Source organism: Apteryx mantelli, chromosome 3 (assembly GCF_036417845.1).
Source record: "Apteryx mantelli isolate bAptMan1 chromosome 3, bAptMan1.hap1, whole genome shotgun sequence".
NCBI lineage: Eukaryota > Metazoa > Chordata > Aves > Apterygiformes > Apterygidae > Apteryx > Apteryx mantelli.
Genome location: NC_089980.1, coordinates 113,420,782 through 113,439,242, shown reverse-complemented (window position 1 = coordinate 113,439,242; position 18,461 = coordinate 113,420,782). Strand labels below are relative to the sequence as shown.

Genomic DNA, 18,461 nt, shown 5'->3' with positions numbered 1-18,461 from the left:
TCAGAGTAGAATGCTATACTCTAGATAAAATTCTTATTATATGAACACGATTGACTTGATTGACCAAAAACTAGCTCAAGGTAGCTAATCCTTACTTTGCTGTCAGCTGGAAGAAAATATCAAATGGAATTTCAAAGATATTCTTCTGGATCAAAACTTCTCATTGATAAGTGATCATGAATGATGAGAAATTTAAATTGCAAATTAAAGCCACTCAGAGGGTTTCTAATACTTCAGAGGACTATCAGATTTGAGGAAATTTTGATAGTTGTCATTGCGCAATGTTTCAGAAGAGAATTTAGGGGACCTAATGGCCTGCTTTGATGCAAGTTAGCCGAGTGTTTGGACAAAATTTAGGGATAGCTAACAGTGGATGAATTGCTTCAACAGGTTCTGTAAACCTCACCTGAAATACCTAGGAAGGGCTACTAAAGATGAAAACTCCCCACTTGTGGCCAAGAAGGTGCTTTAAAAAGCAGCAGTCAGAGAAAAACAGGCAATAGATAGCCTTTAGTGCTACAAGATGGAAAAGCTATGAGGTGCTGAGAAGTCCTGATAGACAGAGGAGAGGAAATAGGAACTGGATTTTAAAGAATGGTACTTATGTGATGCATCACCCAAAAGAGATAATGGATCTTGTTCCCTACTACTGCTTTCCTGTAAACGTAAAGAATCAGTGAGTAGTGAAACCGAACTGGAAGGAGGTCCAAGCATTTGGTTTTTGGACTCTGTCCCTAAGAATAAGAGCTGAGGAGCTTGAGCATTCAGGCCAAGAGTGGCAAAAGGAGTATTTTACCACTTCTGGCCCCAAAAAATGAAACAGTGCTCGATCCTTTCAGTGATTACAATAATTGTGGAATCCTTACCGGAATTTAACAAAGAGTGATATCTTGCTTTTAAACAAAGATGTAAATATATTCTCCTGCTCAGAGTAAAGGAATGCAGTAGATAATCTCTTGATACACTTTGCAGTTCTGTATCTTTTTTTTAGGATCCAAAATGCATTTTTCAATAACAGCTTTTAGAAGTCCTATTTTACAAATAAAAGGAGTTAAAGAAATTTAAATTCTTTTTTTAGCAATGTTTTTTCTTGTTTGGCACATCAAGATCTTTTATTTCTCTTGCCATTGGTCTTGCTGTATGATTGAAGATGATAAGCCTTAGTGCAATGCAAAATAAAGTTAATGCAGCTAAGTAATCAGTTCTCCATTTGTTAAATAACACTTTTTAATTTAAATTAATGATTGTACCTAAAAGCCAGCCAACCATGACAGCTGATTTGAGAGTTCAGGAAGGATTCTTCTTTGTGTAGGTATGTCTTGAGTTTTGGAACTAACGTGCTCTGGTTTTCTTCTATTACACAAAGCTACTGTGACACTGAGTATAAACCAATATAAAACTTGGAACTTCAGTGTGAAGAAATGATGAAATCTTCACTAGTTTAAAAGCTTAACACATTTTAGGAAAGTAATTTGTAGTGGAAAATGTTTGCTGTCTGTGTGGTGTTCTGTCTTTTTTTTTTTTTTTTGTTCTGTCATTTCAAGGATTAAGAGTTTAAGTAGCTGAGAGGAGGAGACATAAATGATTCTTGGCTGCTATATGCTTATATATGTATCTTGAATTCACTTTGGAGGACTTATGTGACCAAATTAAATGCAGTTAGATTAGTTAATGTGGATATAGTATCCTTCAGTATTTTCTAAAAATGATCAAAACATCTTATTCAGGAGGAGATGGATTTAGACCACTTAAAGTTTAATAATTAGGGATTAAACTGGTCTCATGCATTTCTTTGAAATTAAAAAAAAATAATTAAAGAATTTCCTAAAGTAGACTCCATTGAATTAAATTTGGGAAAAATGACCTACTTTAAATCTTCAGTAATTAAAGCTGCATTGATCAAAAGATAGATCAAAGGTGTGTTTTTCATCTTATGCAAGCAAATTTTCTCAAATGAATCCAGAAGTTTTAGTGCTTATAAAAGTCATCCTGACAACAGGGAAGAATTAAAATACATATTCACAAAACAGGCAATGAGAGTACATACTGCTTTGTGGTAGCCACATTAGAGTACATTCTTACAGACAGTGCCTTTTTAAAGGACAAGGCTGATAAGTGTGCATGTGCAGTTATTCCTTTCCTGCTAACAGCTTGTTAGATGTGCTTGCAAAGTGTCATTTGAAAACGTTTGACCTTCCAGTCATTACAGATGTACATAATGGATACTGAAAGCACTGACATTTCAATTAGAAAGGAAGAATCTAGCCATCAGTGCTTTAAACCCTCAAATATCTGTATTGTGTGTATTCAGAGAAATTACAAATTTTGTAATAAAACTAATTTAACTGATACTTTAGTTCTGACTAATGATATTCAAAATACTGAAAATTGGGAATTTTGCAACAAGTTTGTTTCCAAGGTCAGAGACTGAAATACTGAGTTAGATGCTTGAGTGTCACTGTGTTTTCCATAATTGAAATAAAATAGAAAAATAATTGGCGCAGTTTAACTTGGATTTCTTAATTGTACATAGCTCTACTTAGATAAAATAATCAGTAGCAATTTCATTTTGCAAGATCATAGTTTTATTTCAAGTTTCTAAATTTAATACACTTGGTTTCTAGGTGATGAAAATGAAGTTTCAAAGTGTCATGTTACTGATGGCTCTTGCAAACTTTTTAATGAACAAGAGAATAAGCTCAATGGGGGGTTAAGAAAAACTAGAAGACTTCAAAAGGTCAGTTTAACTAGACATTAAGCTCTTTTCTTGGTGAATCATTGAATGTATTTAAAGAAAAAAACTGCATTCTTTATGCACTATCACCTTAAAAACCTTTTCTGAATCTTATTTTCCTTGAAATATTATGCGAATTGTGTTCAAAGACAATATATACAACCATGGAACTCAGCTTTCTGTATTAGAAACTTGTACTGGCAGAGTTATGTCAAGTTAACATTGTAAGGGAGTTTGGCAGACTGGCTTAAACCACTTTAGTCCCATTCTGTTACCCCCTGCAGAAGGAAAATACACACAGCACAGTAATGGCGTTGCTGCACAAAGAAAGTCCTGCTGTGGAGCAGTGTGAATTCCACAGAACTTGTAGTATAGCTGTGAGTTCCTGACCTGAAAAGATGTTTATCCTTTTTGGAGGAATTACTAAACATAGTCATTTGGGGCAGGGGGTATGTGGTTTTTTGTTGTTGTTGTTTTGGGGGGAAGTTATTTTTTGTTTTTTCTTTTGTAAATATGAAACTGATCAGCAGGAAAATAAATAGTAGTTCTTTTTATCAGTAAGTAGCAAGTAGTACAATTAAAAGGAGAGTACTGATTTGTTTTGAGAATGGGAGGTCCCAAAGCACTGAAAGAAATATTACGTAATTCTATGAAATAAGTTAGTTAGATGTTTCAATGGTAGCTATTGGTAGAGTTTCAAAGAGATTGATCAAAGATTTTGATCCTCTCTTATATAAAAGTTCTCAGCAGGTGCAATTAGTAGGCAGTTCAACTCTTAAGCTTCTTGAAGGTAGGATACTAATCTCTGTGGACCAGTGATCTGTTCTGGGGTAAAAGTATGATTTGACTTCCTGCCTGCATCTTATTACTTGACACATTTCTTAACTATTTGTTCAGTTTCTCCTTCTGAACATCAACATATATATCATTTATATAACTAATAACTTTAAGCATTATATAGAATGTATAAATCAACCTCATTCTAGATTCGCCTTTTGTAGCTACGTTAAGATTGCCTATGTTTTAAGCTAAAGCATCTGTCCAGAACAGCTTCATTTCCTGCAAAAGAAATATGACTAAAATTGCTAAATATATTGCATATCCACAGACTATAATCAGTGGCTCTTCTTAAAGCTATCGCCAGAAATAGTGCTTAGATTTGTCAGATTTGATGGTACTGATTCCTTTTCCTGTGTAATTACGTTACAAGAGCATTTTACATTATTTTTAATTTTTATTTCATTGTTCTTAACATAAATGTCCCAGCATAATTATTACATAATAAAGAGAAACAAAGAGCAATAAAACATTCTTATTGTTCCTGGCTTTCAAACCAAGGGCCAAACATTGGCCTTCAAGTGAAAGGTGGTTGTCTGTGAATGTTGCTCTGTAGTATCCACCAATCTTTCTCTTGCTTGTTGCAAAGCTTTTTCTGTGAGGTGTCTGAAGGTAGCAAAAACTAAGTTATAGCTGGAGAAAATTCATATTCAGTGTTTTGAGGTAGCTTCTTTCATTCATCCATTTTCTGATTAGGAAACCTAAAGAATACAGTCACTCAAGGAATAATACAGATCAATTCAAATCTCATTAACATAGCACACTCTTTCTCTCGAGTCGTGAATGCTTTGTTTTGTCATTTTAAAGGCTTCCTGACACAGTCTGTTTGTACAATTTTTTTTAATTATAACATACAAACTCTACAAAAAGGATGTGACATTTAACCAACAAATTTGCACTGAAAAGCTTTTAATACATATTTAAAGACAACTGCTGGAGGAAGGGAAAAGAATATGAATTAATGTTCATGAATTTATCTGTTGAAGATCTATTATCCATTACTTGTATGCAAATATGCATACAAAATTTTTAAAACCAACATTGGAGATCTGTAGAAATTCTTTATGAAGAAATTTTAAGAGGATATTGTTTTGGTCAAAATTAGACTAAATGTCTAAATTCTTGTAAAAAAAAAAATGCAAACCTTCTTTAGTTCCAATCAAAATATTTTTATTAAGCTTTTGAAACAAACCTGAGAAAAGGGGTTTTTTTAATATAAATATGAACACTTTCTTTGAATGATTGCAACTTAAACATTGCAACATTCTACTAATGTTTAGCAAGGTGAAAGTGAAGTTAAAATACAAAGTATTGTTTTGTTTCCTTTACCTGAAGCAAGAAGTGTGTGAGAGGATTAGCACAAATATTTAAAAAAAAATGTGATTTTATTGACTTATAGGATTATGGAGAGCATTTTAATGCTTGTTTCCATTTCAAAAGGAAGCACATGTGAAAAATACACGCATAAAAGAAATGTCATTTCATAGCTATTTTGATGGAACAACTTTTCTAGAAATATGAATATCCAGACCTTTTCTTTCTAAAAAAGCAATGCTTGAAATAATATTTTAAATTATATTAATTGTAGAATAAATGCAATTTTATAATAAATTGTTCAAATATAGGGCTTCAGATCATATTGCTGGTGTCCTAAGAATCCATTTTAAAATGCAGTCTGTTAATTTCATTATTTGGCTTTAAGATTCTCAATCTGGAAAGCAATGTAAATTGCAGTTATTTTTTTTCCTAGGAAACATAGTTTGAAATGTAATCTCTCTAAAAATTTTAGCTGTTTGCTGAATGTAATTCTTAAAGAATATCTGCACTGAAACTTTATCTAGTACTTTTATTATAACTCCATTCTACAGTGAATGTATGTCAGGTATATAGGGTTTGTAATGTGATAGTAAAACTAAATTTACAAAGGGCACACAAATAGCTGAAGGAATTATGGCCAGAGTTAGGTGTTTGTTTAATTTCATTTGGTGTGGTTTCTTTATTATAAATGAAGCTGTAGATTTGGTGTTTCTCTGCAATGCCATTGTTATGCATTTGTTTTCTTCAAAACCTCATGCAGTTTTAGTTTTTGTATGTTTTCTGCAGAAGTTGAGATAGAGAATGAATTTGTTTAGGTACATTTATATCAGAACTGTAGGTTACAAGTGCTCATGTTTTTGTTCTTTATCTGTACTATTTATATAGGCATGCTCATTGTATTCTAACATGGATGACTTCTAATCAAGGTTATCTGAAGTTCTTGCTTGTAAACTAACAAAAGCTGTGAAGACAGAGCAGTCTATAACAGCAACCTCAGGCATGTTGGGGGAAGATAAGTGAGACTTTAACCTTAGTAGCATCAGGAATGAGCTTTTTTTATAACAAAATCAAGAGTTTTAAAGTGCTGTACTTATTCACACAAAGGTAGATTTTTAAAAAATGCCCTATGTGTAAGAGTTCTTAGATTATGGGTTGTCGTGCCTCAAAGCTGACGACAGTTCCAGATCGTTCTCATGCGGAGCTGGTAAGAACAAGTGGTGTGGGTTAATACCTGCGAATGTCAGCAGGTGGCTTCCCTGGTCTAGAAATCTAAATTGATGACACTGGTGTTCAGGGATGAAATAACCCTTTACATACTGTGGTGCATTTTTCAATTATTCCATGGATTTAAATACATTGCTCTTTGCTGCTCTGCATAAGGATGACCCAGTGATATCACTAAAAACCATAAAGCCAAAAATTTATTCAAATAAATTCATTTCAGTAGTGTTAATTTGTTGGTATAATGTTGAGTGCTCATTTCATTGCTTAATGTCACAAAATGTGTGCATTCATCATCACATTTGTCACATCACAAATGCGTACATTTTGCACTTTAAACAGATCAGAGAGACTCATTATGAATAACCAGTTAACTGCCAATTTTTTCAACTAAGAAGTTGTTTGGGGTTTTTAGAGGGATATGGGTGGTAGTGGACTTTTTTTTTAAGGACCTAATAGTATCATGTCACTTAGAAATGCAACTAGAATAAATTTTACATTCGAAAACCCCTAAGAAACAACTGTCTTTTGAGTGAATAGAGCAAACTATTTAACCGTGTGAGAAAGCAGTTAAGTATCATAAGGGGTAATTAAAAACATATTTTCTCAAAGAAGACATCATAGACTTAGCTGAAATTCCTTAAATTTTGTTTTCAAACAGATTCATCTTGGTTTGTATTTCTGTAGCTCTTGGATTTGACACTCATCTTAGATTTTTAATACTGAACTTGTGAGATTTTTTTGAGAGAGATTTTTATAAAAAAATCTCAGCTCACACAATGGAGAAACTGGTGTAAAACAGGCCATCTTTGGATCCTGTTATCAACACACTGCTTTTTGAAAATATTTTGTTCATGGCAAAACAGATTTTAGTGTCCTGAAAAGTCTGCAACTATAAAACTTGAAGTGCCTGGCCAGAAATACAAGAAAGCAACTTTATGTCCATAAATGTGCACTGACTGAAACAGATTGCATCTCAACAACATCTTATTTTATGTTTTCCTTCCATTTTGATTTAAGTCACTAAATAGCTAGGTAAGTATTTTAAGAACTGATACTTGAAATGTTACTAACTTCCAGTTGCGAATGAATGTTAAACTACTCTGAATTAGACATGGTGAGAGCACTCAAGCTCATTTATAGTTAACATTGATGGTGTTGGAACTACCTGCTTGTTTATGGTCTGGGGAAAATGTTTGATTTAGTGGGGGGAGGTGGACAGATGGGCCTGGAGAGTTATTCAAATTGATTGCTTCTGTGAGCAGAGATGAGATGAGCAAGTAAAGCTGCGAATTGTAAGAGTTTGACTGACTAACATTAAGGTTAAGTTCTACGATATTGACTGAATGTCTGATGGTATGATTTTATGAGAATCTGATTAGATCATGGAATGTTTCAAGTTCAGCAGATATCTCATCCTACATGAAATAATCATGAGCATCTGACCAACATCTAGCTGAGGGCAACTATATAGTTGATTGTTTAATTGTAGTTATCTAGCTGACTCAACATACTGAGAGTTGAAGAAAGGGTGGGAAACAAGTTATTGAGCATACTGCATTGTCGGACAATAACTTTGAAAGGTAAAATTGTCTAGTGATAAAAAAGATTAAATGTTATACATAACTGCAGAGAAGTGCTGCCTTGGAGCGTCTGAAATAAGCTATTGAATGGGACATTGAAATCCAGCAAGATGGTTTGTTTCTACTGGCAAGATGCAGCTTATTAGTCATTATTATAATAATTAGTCATTGTTATAATCAAAATATAGATGCGGTCATTTGTTCCAAACCTCTGGATTTTATAATAATACTAACATTTGAGAGCAACGTCAATACCCTTCTATGGCAAAAGGCACAACCTTCTCTCAAATGCTAAAGTTGAGTGTTTCTTGTCTTCCTGGTGAGACTTGCACCTGCTATCCACACTGTTGATTGGATTGCTGTTTGAAACTCTGGAAACATATTCCATTCCAGTGATGTAGGAGGTGGTTGACTTTGAACTTTGTCATCCTGGCAAGCAGGGTGGTTAAGATCCAGGGAGCTGAATTCACCCGAATTCTTATCGAAAGTTGTCACTCAATTTCTATCCAGTCAGCAGACTCGCATATTGGTTCTCTTTCAGAACCTTATTCAAGAAATAGTGGCATAAGTATACAGAGGATTTTGGTTCTGTCTGCATAGAATTAAGAAAAAAATTTTCCTGTGTTTCTTCTTTTCAGAAGATACGCAGGTATGGTGATTTTTGGTCTGGAGGCTTACATAAAGTCAGAACATAATTGCTCTATCATAATCCAAGTGTTTTTGGTTCCCCATCTTAATTCATATTTGCAAAATAACTACCTGGAGTTTTACATATGCCTTTACCAACACCTGTGTAATTATGGAAACTTTCAGAGAGACATCACACTTTGGTAAAAAATGATCATCTAGGTGCTATTCATTAGGACTCCTTCACTTACTTTAAGGCAAGTGGGAGATGGCGTTAGAGCCAACTGTGGTGAAAAGTGTATATGGATAAGCACAGAAAAGAAAATCCTAAAATCCCAAGTTGTTTGAAGTACATCTACACCTTCTCTGTCCTTTTCCTTAAAAGCCCATGGCATTCTTGGATGTGATGGTGGAAGAGAGGTGCAAGAAATGGATGCAGTTCTTTTTCTGGCTCTGATCATGAGAAACTGTGCATAAGTACTGTAGGAAGTATGAGGGCAAAATATTCTTCGAGTGCTTGAGACGTATGCCTGCCTCACTGAAGAAGGTGTGTATGTATGGTAAGACTTAACTCTAGTTGCTGGTAAATAGTAGTTCTCTATTTCCTTGGTACACTGTTACGTTTAAAGCTCTAGGTCATAACTATCATGCCCAAAAGCCAAATAATCCACTGGACTGCAGCTGTCTTGGCAGCGAATCAGTATAAAACTGAGCCTATTTTCCCTCTTGGCATCAGAAACCACCAGGAGGAAAAGCAACTGCTGGCTAGATCCTCTTGTTTGGGAAATCTAACTCTTGGAAAAATGAACATCCTATGTAAACTTACTGATACCTGGCATGACACTATAGGCCGGAAATCCTTTAGTTGACGGAACTGCTTTCTAAGTGATATCCTCACAGCTCTTGAAAATTGTTGTAAATCAATGTGAACAAAAGACTTCCTAAACTCTATTTCAAAGCATTTGACATATCTTTCCATTAATGATTCTTTTTAAAGTAAATTAACAAATACCTTCGTTGTTTTCTATGTCTAAATCAGTTTATGGATTCTAGGTGTGATCTCTGTAGAACTGTGGTATGAGCTCACAGAAGTCTGAATGGTACAGTAATATTAATATACAGTCTGTTAAATAAGAGAAGTCTTGTACCATATTACTCTTTAATAGTTGTACCTTTTTAGTATAAAGAATCAGAAATGCTGAAATCTGTGGCTGTTCATCATAAGTATACACTCCAGAATTTCTTTTTTAAAAGAATTGTGTCTGTGTATGACTAATTCATATTCCTTTAGGAAAGGAAAATTCCATAATAAGCTGCTTTTTAGAGAAGAAATTCTTCATACAAAGTGGGTTTAATTATTTTCAACTTGTTGTATCTATGCTGAAATTATTTTTTTCTTTTACTCTTCATAATATTGCTGCTGCACATCAAAGCCTTCAGTAAGTACTGTTCAATTAAGTTGCTTATCTTATTGTCTAGAGGGCAGTAAGGCTTTAGCTTAGACTGACTCTCTGACACAGGTGGGTTACAGTCTTGTTAGCAGAGCATTTACTGAAGTTTGCCATCTTGTATCCTAACCTATAGCTAAAATCCAGTCTTTGGGGGGGAGGGGGAGGGAGGGCTGCAAAGGGTGATGTTCAGGAGTATATTCATCTGAAATTCAGCTCTCCTGCTGCATGGTTGGAAATCTTCAGAAGATTTCAACTATCCAAATTAACTTCACTGTGTTAATTTAATTTAACAGTTCAGGTGATCTAAAGATGGTTCTTTCCCTCTTATGATTTCCATCTCACAACCTGCACAATGGGACTGTATCTCTTTGTGCCTCAGTCGCTTCTGTCCGATGTCAAACCCATCATGAGCAGTGTCATTGAGCCCCCGACCTCTGTAGGGAAGTGGCTGAGAGGCAGGCCTGGTTTGTTCTGTTCCTTCCATGATGGGTGGTCACCACCATTACCAAGATGGAATGGACGGCTGATGAGGGCTTAAAAACCATGCCATTAGTTTCACTAGAGCTGCTCTACTGTTGCCCTCTACTTTTGTAAATTTTTTTTATCTCACAGTTAGGATGTCTCAGTTGAAGCCATATGGAAAACTTTACTACTAAAAGGCAACTGAGAACTATGCTGCTTCTTCCTGAGCAGTACCAACCAGAAAGCTAAACATTAACCTCTACCTGTTTGAAGGGCTTGGGCTTCAGTCAGAATGAGAATCACTCTTGCCTGTGCTTGCCAGACACTGTAGAAATGATAATCATTGGCTTTTGGCTTTTTGTGTCATGCTGATTGACTTTTACCTTTCTGTTGGCAGTCAAAGGGGTGAGAAGGAGTGTCTTTGTTACTCAGCTTTCCCCTTACTCTTTGTCTGTCTTACAGGAAAAAGACAGTTTCTAGTTTTGTTAATGGCCACAGCCAGATACACTGAAGATGCAGAGGGCTGGGAGATCTGTCCCTTGCTGCAGAATTTTGTATCACCTGTAGTTGATTCCCCCCCCCCCCTTTTTATTATTGTTTTTAGCCATTATGGTTGTGTTTAGAAACTGAAAATGTCAGTAAGTTGTAAATCTTTTAAGTGACACTGCTACTCTGGAAAGTCTGAAGTGACAGCTATTCATCATCCTTAATCTTGCCCACAGAACTTCTAGGGTTCCTATGCCTGTGATTATAGGATTCCTCATTTCCAATACTTGACACTGGGTGAAATTTGACACCCTGGCACCTGTCATGTCATTTTTATTTTTCTGTCATGTTTTAACCTGCTTTGTTTTTTCATCTTTCCCCATAGTAGGATTGATTTGATTAGGATGGACACATCTTTCACATCTCCAGGATCAAAGCAGAGCTCCTATTTTTGGCCAGGAAATTAAAGTTGAAATTCACTTTGCAGCCAAAGGAATCCAGAAAATAACAGTATCAAAGGACTGATAAGGAGAGATAGGCCAGCCAGAAAGTAAATTATAGCTTTGAGTAATCACTGTTTAAAACTACTGAATAGTAATCATTCACTACAATTATGAATTATTGTCAACTATGATTCATGGTTACATGAATAGAATAAGGTAGTGCAATTTAGGGATTGTTTCTTAGAAACAGGCTTAAAGTTTTGGAACTTCATTATAACTTTTGTAGATAAAAGCAGAATGAAATTAAGCTGATTCCTGAATATTTCTATGCTCCACATAGTTCTGTTTTATGGCTCCTGTAATAGTAGGACTAAAGAATGTGACTTCTGAAGTACAGCTGTAAAGATTGAAAGCAAATAAATATATAAGCTCTGAGTCAATCTCAAAACCATCTGATGGAACTTCAGTAGCCAAAGGAAAAAAAAGATTGAAAGAGTATGAAATGGGTAGGGATAATACTCTTGTACTCCTTTACTCTTTATTTGCACATGTGCCCCCCCCACACACACCCCTACCTCCCTACCTTTTCTCCCTTCCCTCCAAAGTCTTGGATCCTGGCATAGGGGCCAAAGCGCACTGGGTATCTTGTTGAGTCCTAAAGGTGAAGGTCTTTTTATGCTGTTACAGTATATGTCTAACAGAATGCTGAAGATTATTCCTTTTGGGATGTAGGTGAACTTCGGTAAGTTATGGAATACCCCGCATATTAGAGGAATATTTGGAGTAAGCAGTACATGCTTGAGAATTCATTTGTATTGCCTGATATCCTTTCTTGGAGAGAGAAGGAAAAAAAAAATCCGAGGCCTGGGGACTTGTCCCAAAGACAAAATAAGATCTAATTTACTTAGGTCAGAATTTAAGCAGTGACAATGTAAAACATTAATTCCTATCAAGCAAATTCTTATCATGAATGTGTTTTATTCTTGAGAATTAGCCTGGAAAGACATTTTTTTTATGGTCACTTTTTAGTTCATTTTGTCACTCATGGTATTCCTAGGGAAACAAAATTTGAAGTCACTTTTTTGAAAAGCAGTTGTACAATACGACTTCTTTTATTGTCCTTCAGCTCCAAGAAGCACCCGCTGAAACTTAGCAGTAACAAAGAACACATTTTGAGGTTGGATGTCTCTTTTGTGGTGTAGGTCAGTTAACAGGAAGTACTGAACTGTGTTTTAAGTATTGGGAGGGTTTAGAAATATTGTTTCCTTTGAGGTATTGAAATGCCTGTTTTATATTTCATATGACTTGGAATAATTTGATTGTTGGTGGACTCTAAAAAGAAATATCAATGCAACAGTAATCCTCAGAAGTATATAAAGGAAAGCTGAAATGTGAAAATGTTCTATAGGTTCATAGTTTATAACAGTCCTCATTTCAGACCTAAAAAAAAAAAAAATCGGAAAGAAACATGTTCTGATTTAGAGTACAAATATGCAGCTTTTTAGTATTTGGAGATTAATTATAAATAAAAAGGGCCATTTAACTTAATACCACCTTTTTCAGTGTTTTATTAATAGTAATCCTGCTACAAATGTGCATTAGAATTCATAATGATGCTTACCAGATGTCTTTTTGCTAGTCAGAAATGAAAATATTAACTCAAAATATTTTGCAATAAAGCAAATTGTAAAATAAAACAGATACAAGTAGTGTAGAAGAAAAATTGTATGGCAAGGGAGGGGAGAAAGCCATTGACTTAAGATGTATAACTGAAAATTAAAGCAAGTTTGCCTAATTTTTCTAATGAGTAACCATCTTAAAGAAGACTGCTTGTCTTTATTGAAGCAGTAAAACAAAATGTTGTCTGCTTGGCAAATGACCTCTAACTCGCTAAAGATATGCTGTTCTGAAGGAAGATGGAGTAATAGTTTGGAAGAAATTAAATGTATACCAGTCTCTACTTTTTGTATGCATTCTTCTGCATTCTTGAATCTTTGTCTTTAAGAGAGCACTGACAGAGGAGGAGCACTGAAGACACTTGCACACAGTATTCACTGTACTCTGTGATGTACTCTGTACTCCTTATGCTATGTGTTGTCCTAATAGAAGCTGATTTTTCAGGGTAATGTCAGGACAGGCTGTGGGTTTCCCAATTTCTGTGAATCCAGCATGTTTAGTACCTTGAGGGTGAGGTATTAAGAAACTGCGGGTAACAAACATTTCTGCTCTGAATCTGAGGAAACAGTTGTAGGAACTGAAGCTACTTTGTTGGCCTTTGTTTATAGTAATGCTTTTGTTAACAAAAATTTTGGCGAAACTAGTGTTCTGATCATTAGGTTAATGTTTTTGACATTTCAGTTGCAAGCATGGATGCTTTTCTGCACTTCCTCAAACTAAACAGGTGCATCAGGATCTGGATTTGGGACAGGTACTATACAAGGGCCCCAAGGACCTAGTGCAGTTATTTGTTTGGATTAACTCCAGACTTTTAGCCGAAGAGCTTTATTCAGATGGCAGTGAGGTACTGAAGGAGAACATCAGGGTTATGCTGAAGCAATCTGCAGATCTGAAGTGAGGCCCAGAAGAATTGGGTAGAGAAGAGCTAAACCATGTTTTTAAGCCATGTTTAGTGCAATCATGGGCTCTTGGATCCCCAAGGATTCCTTAAAGTTTTAGGAGTTTACATAAACTTCAACAACTTTTTGTGTATTAGGACAGTATGAGGCATGTTTTCGTTATTGTGTATTGTGGCCCTGTGTCTGACTTAATCATCTGTCCTAACCTCTCCCAGTATGACCCAGAATGCCCAATATCTCAGTCCTTTTGCCAGGAGAACCCTTACTGGAAAGAGGTCTTTTTGAGTGACTAATCAAAACGGTTAAATTTTGATTAACCACTAAAATTCAAATGCAGAATTGAAACTATGAAGGTCTTGGAGCTTCCAAGAACTATTAAATGTGACTACTTTTTGGAGTTGAAAATAATGAGGTAGAAGGTCTTTTGGCTAAGATTAGTCTAAGACATCATCAGTAAGTATTTCTGGTAATGTTAGGAATTTTGAAACTTACATTTCTAAAATGTTACCTAGAATTTCTCCTGAAGAAATAGGAGACTTAAGACCACAGGTTTCTGTAATGTTAACTTTTCAGTATAAGAAATATTTGTGTATTTTTTGCATCTCCACTGTAGCTCACTGCTTCACTACCTGCACTGTATCTTCCTCCCTACCCTACTTAGCTCTCTTATTTTCACTTTTCTCATTTTTTGTTTCCTCATGTGAAGTTTTATTCCATTCTGTAAATAAGTTTTTACATTTTCACATTCTATATATTTTCAGTTCTGAACTGTTGTATAGTTTACATAATGTTTTCTAAGTGTGTATTTATCATGAATTAAAAATTATTTGAAAATGCTACATTATTTTTACTTCAAGATTTAAGTAGCTTCTTTTTTAATATTCCTCTAATTTACCCAGCTTCAGGATGAAATTAGTTTGTGTATGCTAATGAAAAGACTCCTCTCCCCCCCAGTCTTACTGGCACTGTATGATATTTTTGGTTAAAACATCTTTGTAACAAAGCATTGCTGCAAAGGAGAAAATACTAGCATGTATACAGCACCAGTTTTTAATATCTGACTTGTCAAGAGTATCTAAATTGTGTTTTAATTATGCAAAGATTGTTCATATGATGAACACCTATATAGTCATGGTACAAACTAAAGGCTAATAGTCTACAGAGCTAATTCTAAGGAACTCTGTTCTTAAATGTGACAAATTGCTTGAATGCTTAATGGAGGATAGTTCTGTACTGATAAGAGAGGAGGGATAGAGTTATGTTAGAGTAGGTTCCGTCTTCAATTCTGTGATTCATTACTGAGCTAACAAAGTTAACAGAACATAACTAAAAGTTAATTGATCTACTCTTTCTACAAACTTAAAATGTTTGTATATGCATACCTGTGCGTGTTTATGTAGTTATCAGTAACTCTTAGCCAAACTTTTCAAAAATTCTTCTTGCGTAGACTTTTTTGGTGATTGTGTTACATTTAGTTGCATGTTTTTCTGATACGGCTAAAATTCATGTTCTGTCCTACCTGCATGACAGAGGCTTTCATGCTCACCACTGATCACTAGAGGACACCTTTTTCTCTTCTGACTTCTATAATGTTAACTCTCAAAATGCATATATAGAACCTGTATGGGACAAAAACTCTTACTTTGCATGTAAGCTAGGGGGATCTGTTGGGGAGGGGGAATGCTTTTTAAGATGTCTCCAAATTGCTAATTTGAGAACTGTTGCACTCTTTGAGTGTACCTTGTGTATTATATTTCTCAGTCAGCTTAGGTGAGATTTAGGAGTGAAACTATTTGATTTAAAAACCTAGATTTACACTACTGAAGTTTCCACACAAAAAAAACCTTTAGCACCAAAATAAAATTAAAAATATTCAACTTATACTTAAATATATTCTTTTGTTTCTTCAGCATCTCAGACAGTTTCTGCCTTTCTTTTGGAATAAACTGGAATCACTTTTACTTAAGGGTGTTTTGTTGAAGTTAGGCTGCTTTTTCCTTTTTATCTGAGAAGAAAAAGGCAGATGTCAAAAAATAAACTTTTTTTCTGTGGCATCTCTGGCTTGAAAGCCTTTGCTTTGATTTGATTTCACTGGTGGAAACTTCTATTCTTGTTTTCTGCTATTGGATGGTTTGATACCAGATGTGATGGAGGGGCTTCCTTCCTTCCTTATCCTTGAAGTTTAACATCTTTAGTGTATGTGTTAATTAGTACAGCCTCTGCCTCAGCTGACACTGTAAGTATGAAGTAGTTCAGTCTTTTAATGAAACGCTTTATAATTTACGTTTTTCTTCAGAGAAAACTTTACAGATTTTTTATGTTTTCTTGTCTCTTCTTTTTCACACCTCTAGCCAACAAGGACACTAGTTATGACGAGTATGTCTTCTGAGTAAGTACTAAACATTTTGACTCTTTAGTCAGAATACAATTTAAACTTGAATGTTGTTAATCTTTTCATGCCTGTTTAAAAAAAAAAAAAAAAAGCGGGTGGGGAATTTATCTATGCACCATGTGTTAAAATATTTTATTTCATTCTGTCTTCTAGCTGAAAACACACATATATTTTGTTACTACTGTACACTGTATAGACACTCGCCTGTGTACATGCATGTGTTGTTATGGTATAGACAGAAGTAGTTTTTCCATGGGTGAGCTCAACAGGCTTCAGGGTAATAAAATCAGAAAAATTCAAAACTTGCTTAGAATTTTTCTTTTTGAAGGAAACAAAAAGTGGAGTTTTATGCAATAAGTGGTTCAGACTTTCAGCCCAAGAATTAGCTTTTTCCACATAAATTTCAATTGTTTTTATAAAAAAGTCATTATGATCTGAAACATCAGTTTAAAATGTTTTCTTTAACATAAATAGTTGCTGAAGAAATATCAGTGTTAGGCTTTTTAGCTGCTCTAGTTGCAAAACATTAGAAGCAGCTGCCACTGCATATTTGGGGAAGAGTTAATATTTTTCTAGCTTGCTCTTATCATTCTCTTAAAACTCTTAGAAAATAAAGAACATCCAACAAAAACACAATTCCATATTTCATACTATGCTTGGTTACAGTTTCTGAATTCTTTTTCAAAACTCAACATGTTTGTACAAAATATTTCAGGTTTAAAGAAAAATAATTAAATCATGACAGTTGCATAGATGTAAGCACTGAGGAGGAGCACTCTGGCTGTCTTTTTAGAAATTCTTTGTAAATGATTGTCAGTAGCTGTTGTCAAGTATATTATATTATAGGTCAGAAACAAAACTAATAATACTTTTTGTTTAATAAAAATGGATACTAATAACACTGAGACTGTAAGTGTACTTTTTGTTTAATAAAAATGGATACTAATAACACTGAGACTGTAAGTGCACTTCACAAATCATGCAATACAGTATTACTGTAAGGGAGCTAAAGATAATAGCTGCAGAGCAGATGAGAGTAGTGGAAAACAGAGGTGGTGATCTGCATAAAAGAAGAAAACAAATCCTGGCAGAGCTGGGGAAAATGTTTTGTTGAAAGAATGTTTGATATCTGTTGACATTTCTTAATAAACAGTTGCTATTTTATTAAATAATTTAAAAGTCTGGTGATAACAATTACTGTTCTTCAGAACTTTTTCATCAAGATTGTGCTTTTGGCTGTCCAGAGTTGTAGGCATTCATCAACATGTAAGTGGGTGAAGGGAAAGGAAGTGCTTCTGAAAGAATTAAAGAACTGAAAACATTCCTCCAAAATACAAGCCAACAGACAAAAACCAGTTATGTTCAAATGGGCCAAAAGTAGCCAAAAGCTACTACCAAGTAGCTACAATTATAAAAGTGGTTCATTATAATTTAAGTTGCAAGATACATTAGTTCAGTGGTTTAATGGCGTAGTGCTTTGAGATTATATTAATTGCTGCTCACTGATTCACAATAGTAACTGCCTTTTCACTGAATCACAAGTTCAGTGAAATTTTGCTGTAAATTTTGCATGCAGCAGTTTTTGCAGCTGACTCAACTGTGAACTCGTGAGTTTTCACTGTAATTTGTAAGGTATGTTACATTTAGCTCTTAGTTGTACAACAGGACCTTTTATTCTAAGGAATTTTTTATAGACAAAAAAGAGCTAAGAAAAGCTTTAGGCAGTGCATGAAAAATGCGTCACCTGAGCAGGTCTAGGCAGGGTCAGCTTCTCTATGGGTTTCACTCTGGCAAAAAAACTTCACTCATAGGATCTGTCAAGTTAAAACACATCAAGTGAAAAGGGAATAATATAAATTCTAGTAATGTTCAATGCTGTATAGCCAAGGCCAGAATTCACACTAACTAGTGTCTGAAGTTAGGCAGTCAATTTAGTGGTTTGGTTATTAAGCGTCTCCACATAAAATATCACCTTTTGACTTCAGTGTGAAGTTAATTTGTGTGAAGCTGTTTGGTTTTACTATTAATTTTTTGTTTGAAACTTTTTTAAATTGCTGGATTCCCTGTGTAGTGTTTACTTTAGCTAGTGTATTTTGGGAGCTTTTTTAACTGAGTTACTTTCAGTAGAGAGAAACATAGAAAGAATGAAATTATCCCAGAGGCTTCATGAGATGTTCAAAGCGTGCTCATGTTATGTCAGTGACTTAACTTGCTGTTTTACCTGAGAGGGTCACCACTGTGTTACATGTGACTTCGTTCAAGGTTGTGCTTAATTACTTGTTCTTGTGTAGAATGCCATAGACACTTCCAAGAAGTCAGGTGGGGAACAGAG

The 18,461-nt window shown here is 34.8% G+C and overlaps 1 protein-coding gene across 6 annotated transcripts in view; it reads left to right on the top strand.

Annotated features, from left to right (window-relative positions):
- The window catches only part of MCPH1 (microcephalin 1), a 135,849-nt gene that overhangs the window by 19,411 nt on the left and 97,977 nt on the right, over nt 1–18,461 (top strand). For 5 of the 6 annotated variants that reach the window (XM_067294211.1, XM_067294210.1, XM_067294209.1 and 2 more), the window contains 2 exons: nt 2,625–2,737; nt 16,089–16,126. In XM_067294211.1, the coding sequence (XP_067150312.1) occupies nt 2,625–2,737; nt 16,089–16,126 (151 nt within the window). The remainder of the gene's footprint in view (nt 1–2,624; nt 2,738–16,088; nt 16,127–18,461) is intronic. The other variant, XM_067294215.1, reaches the window with a different exon arrangement.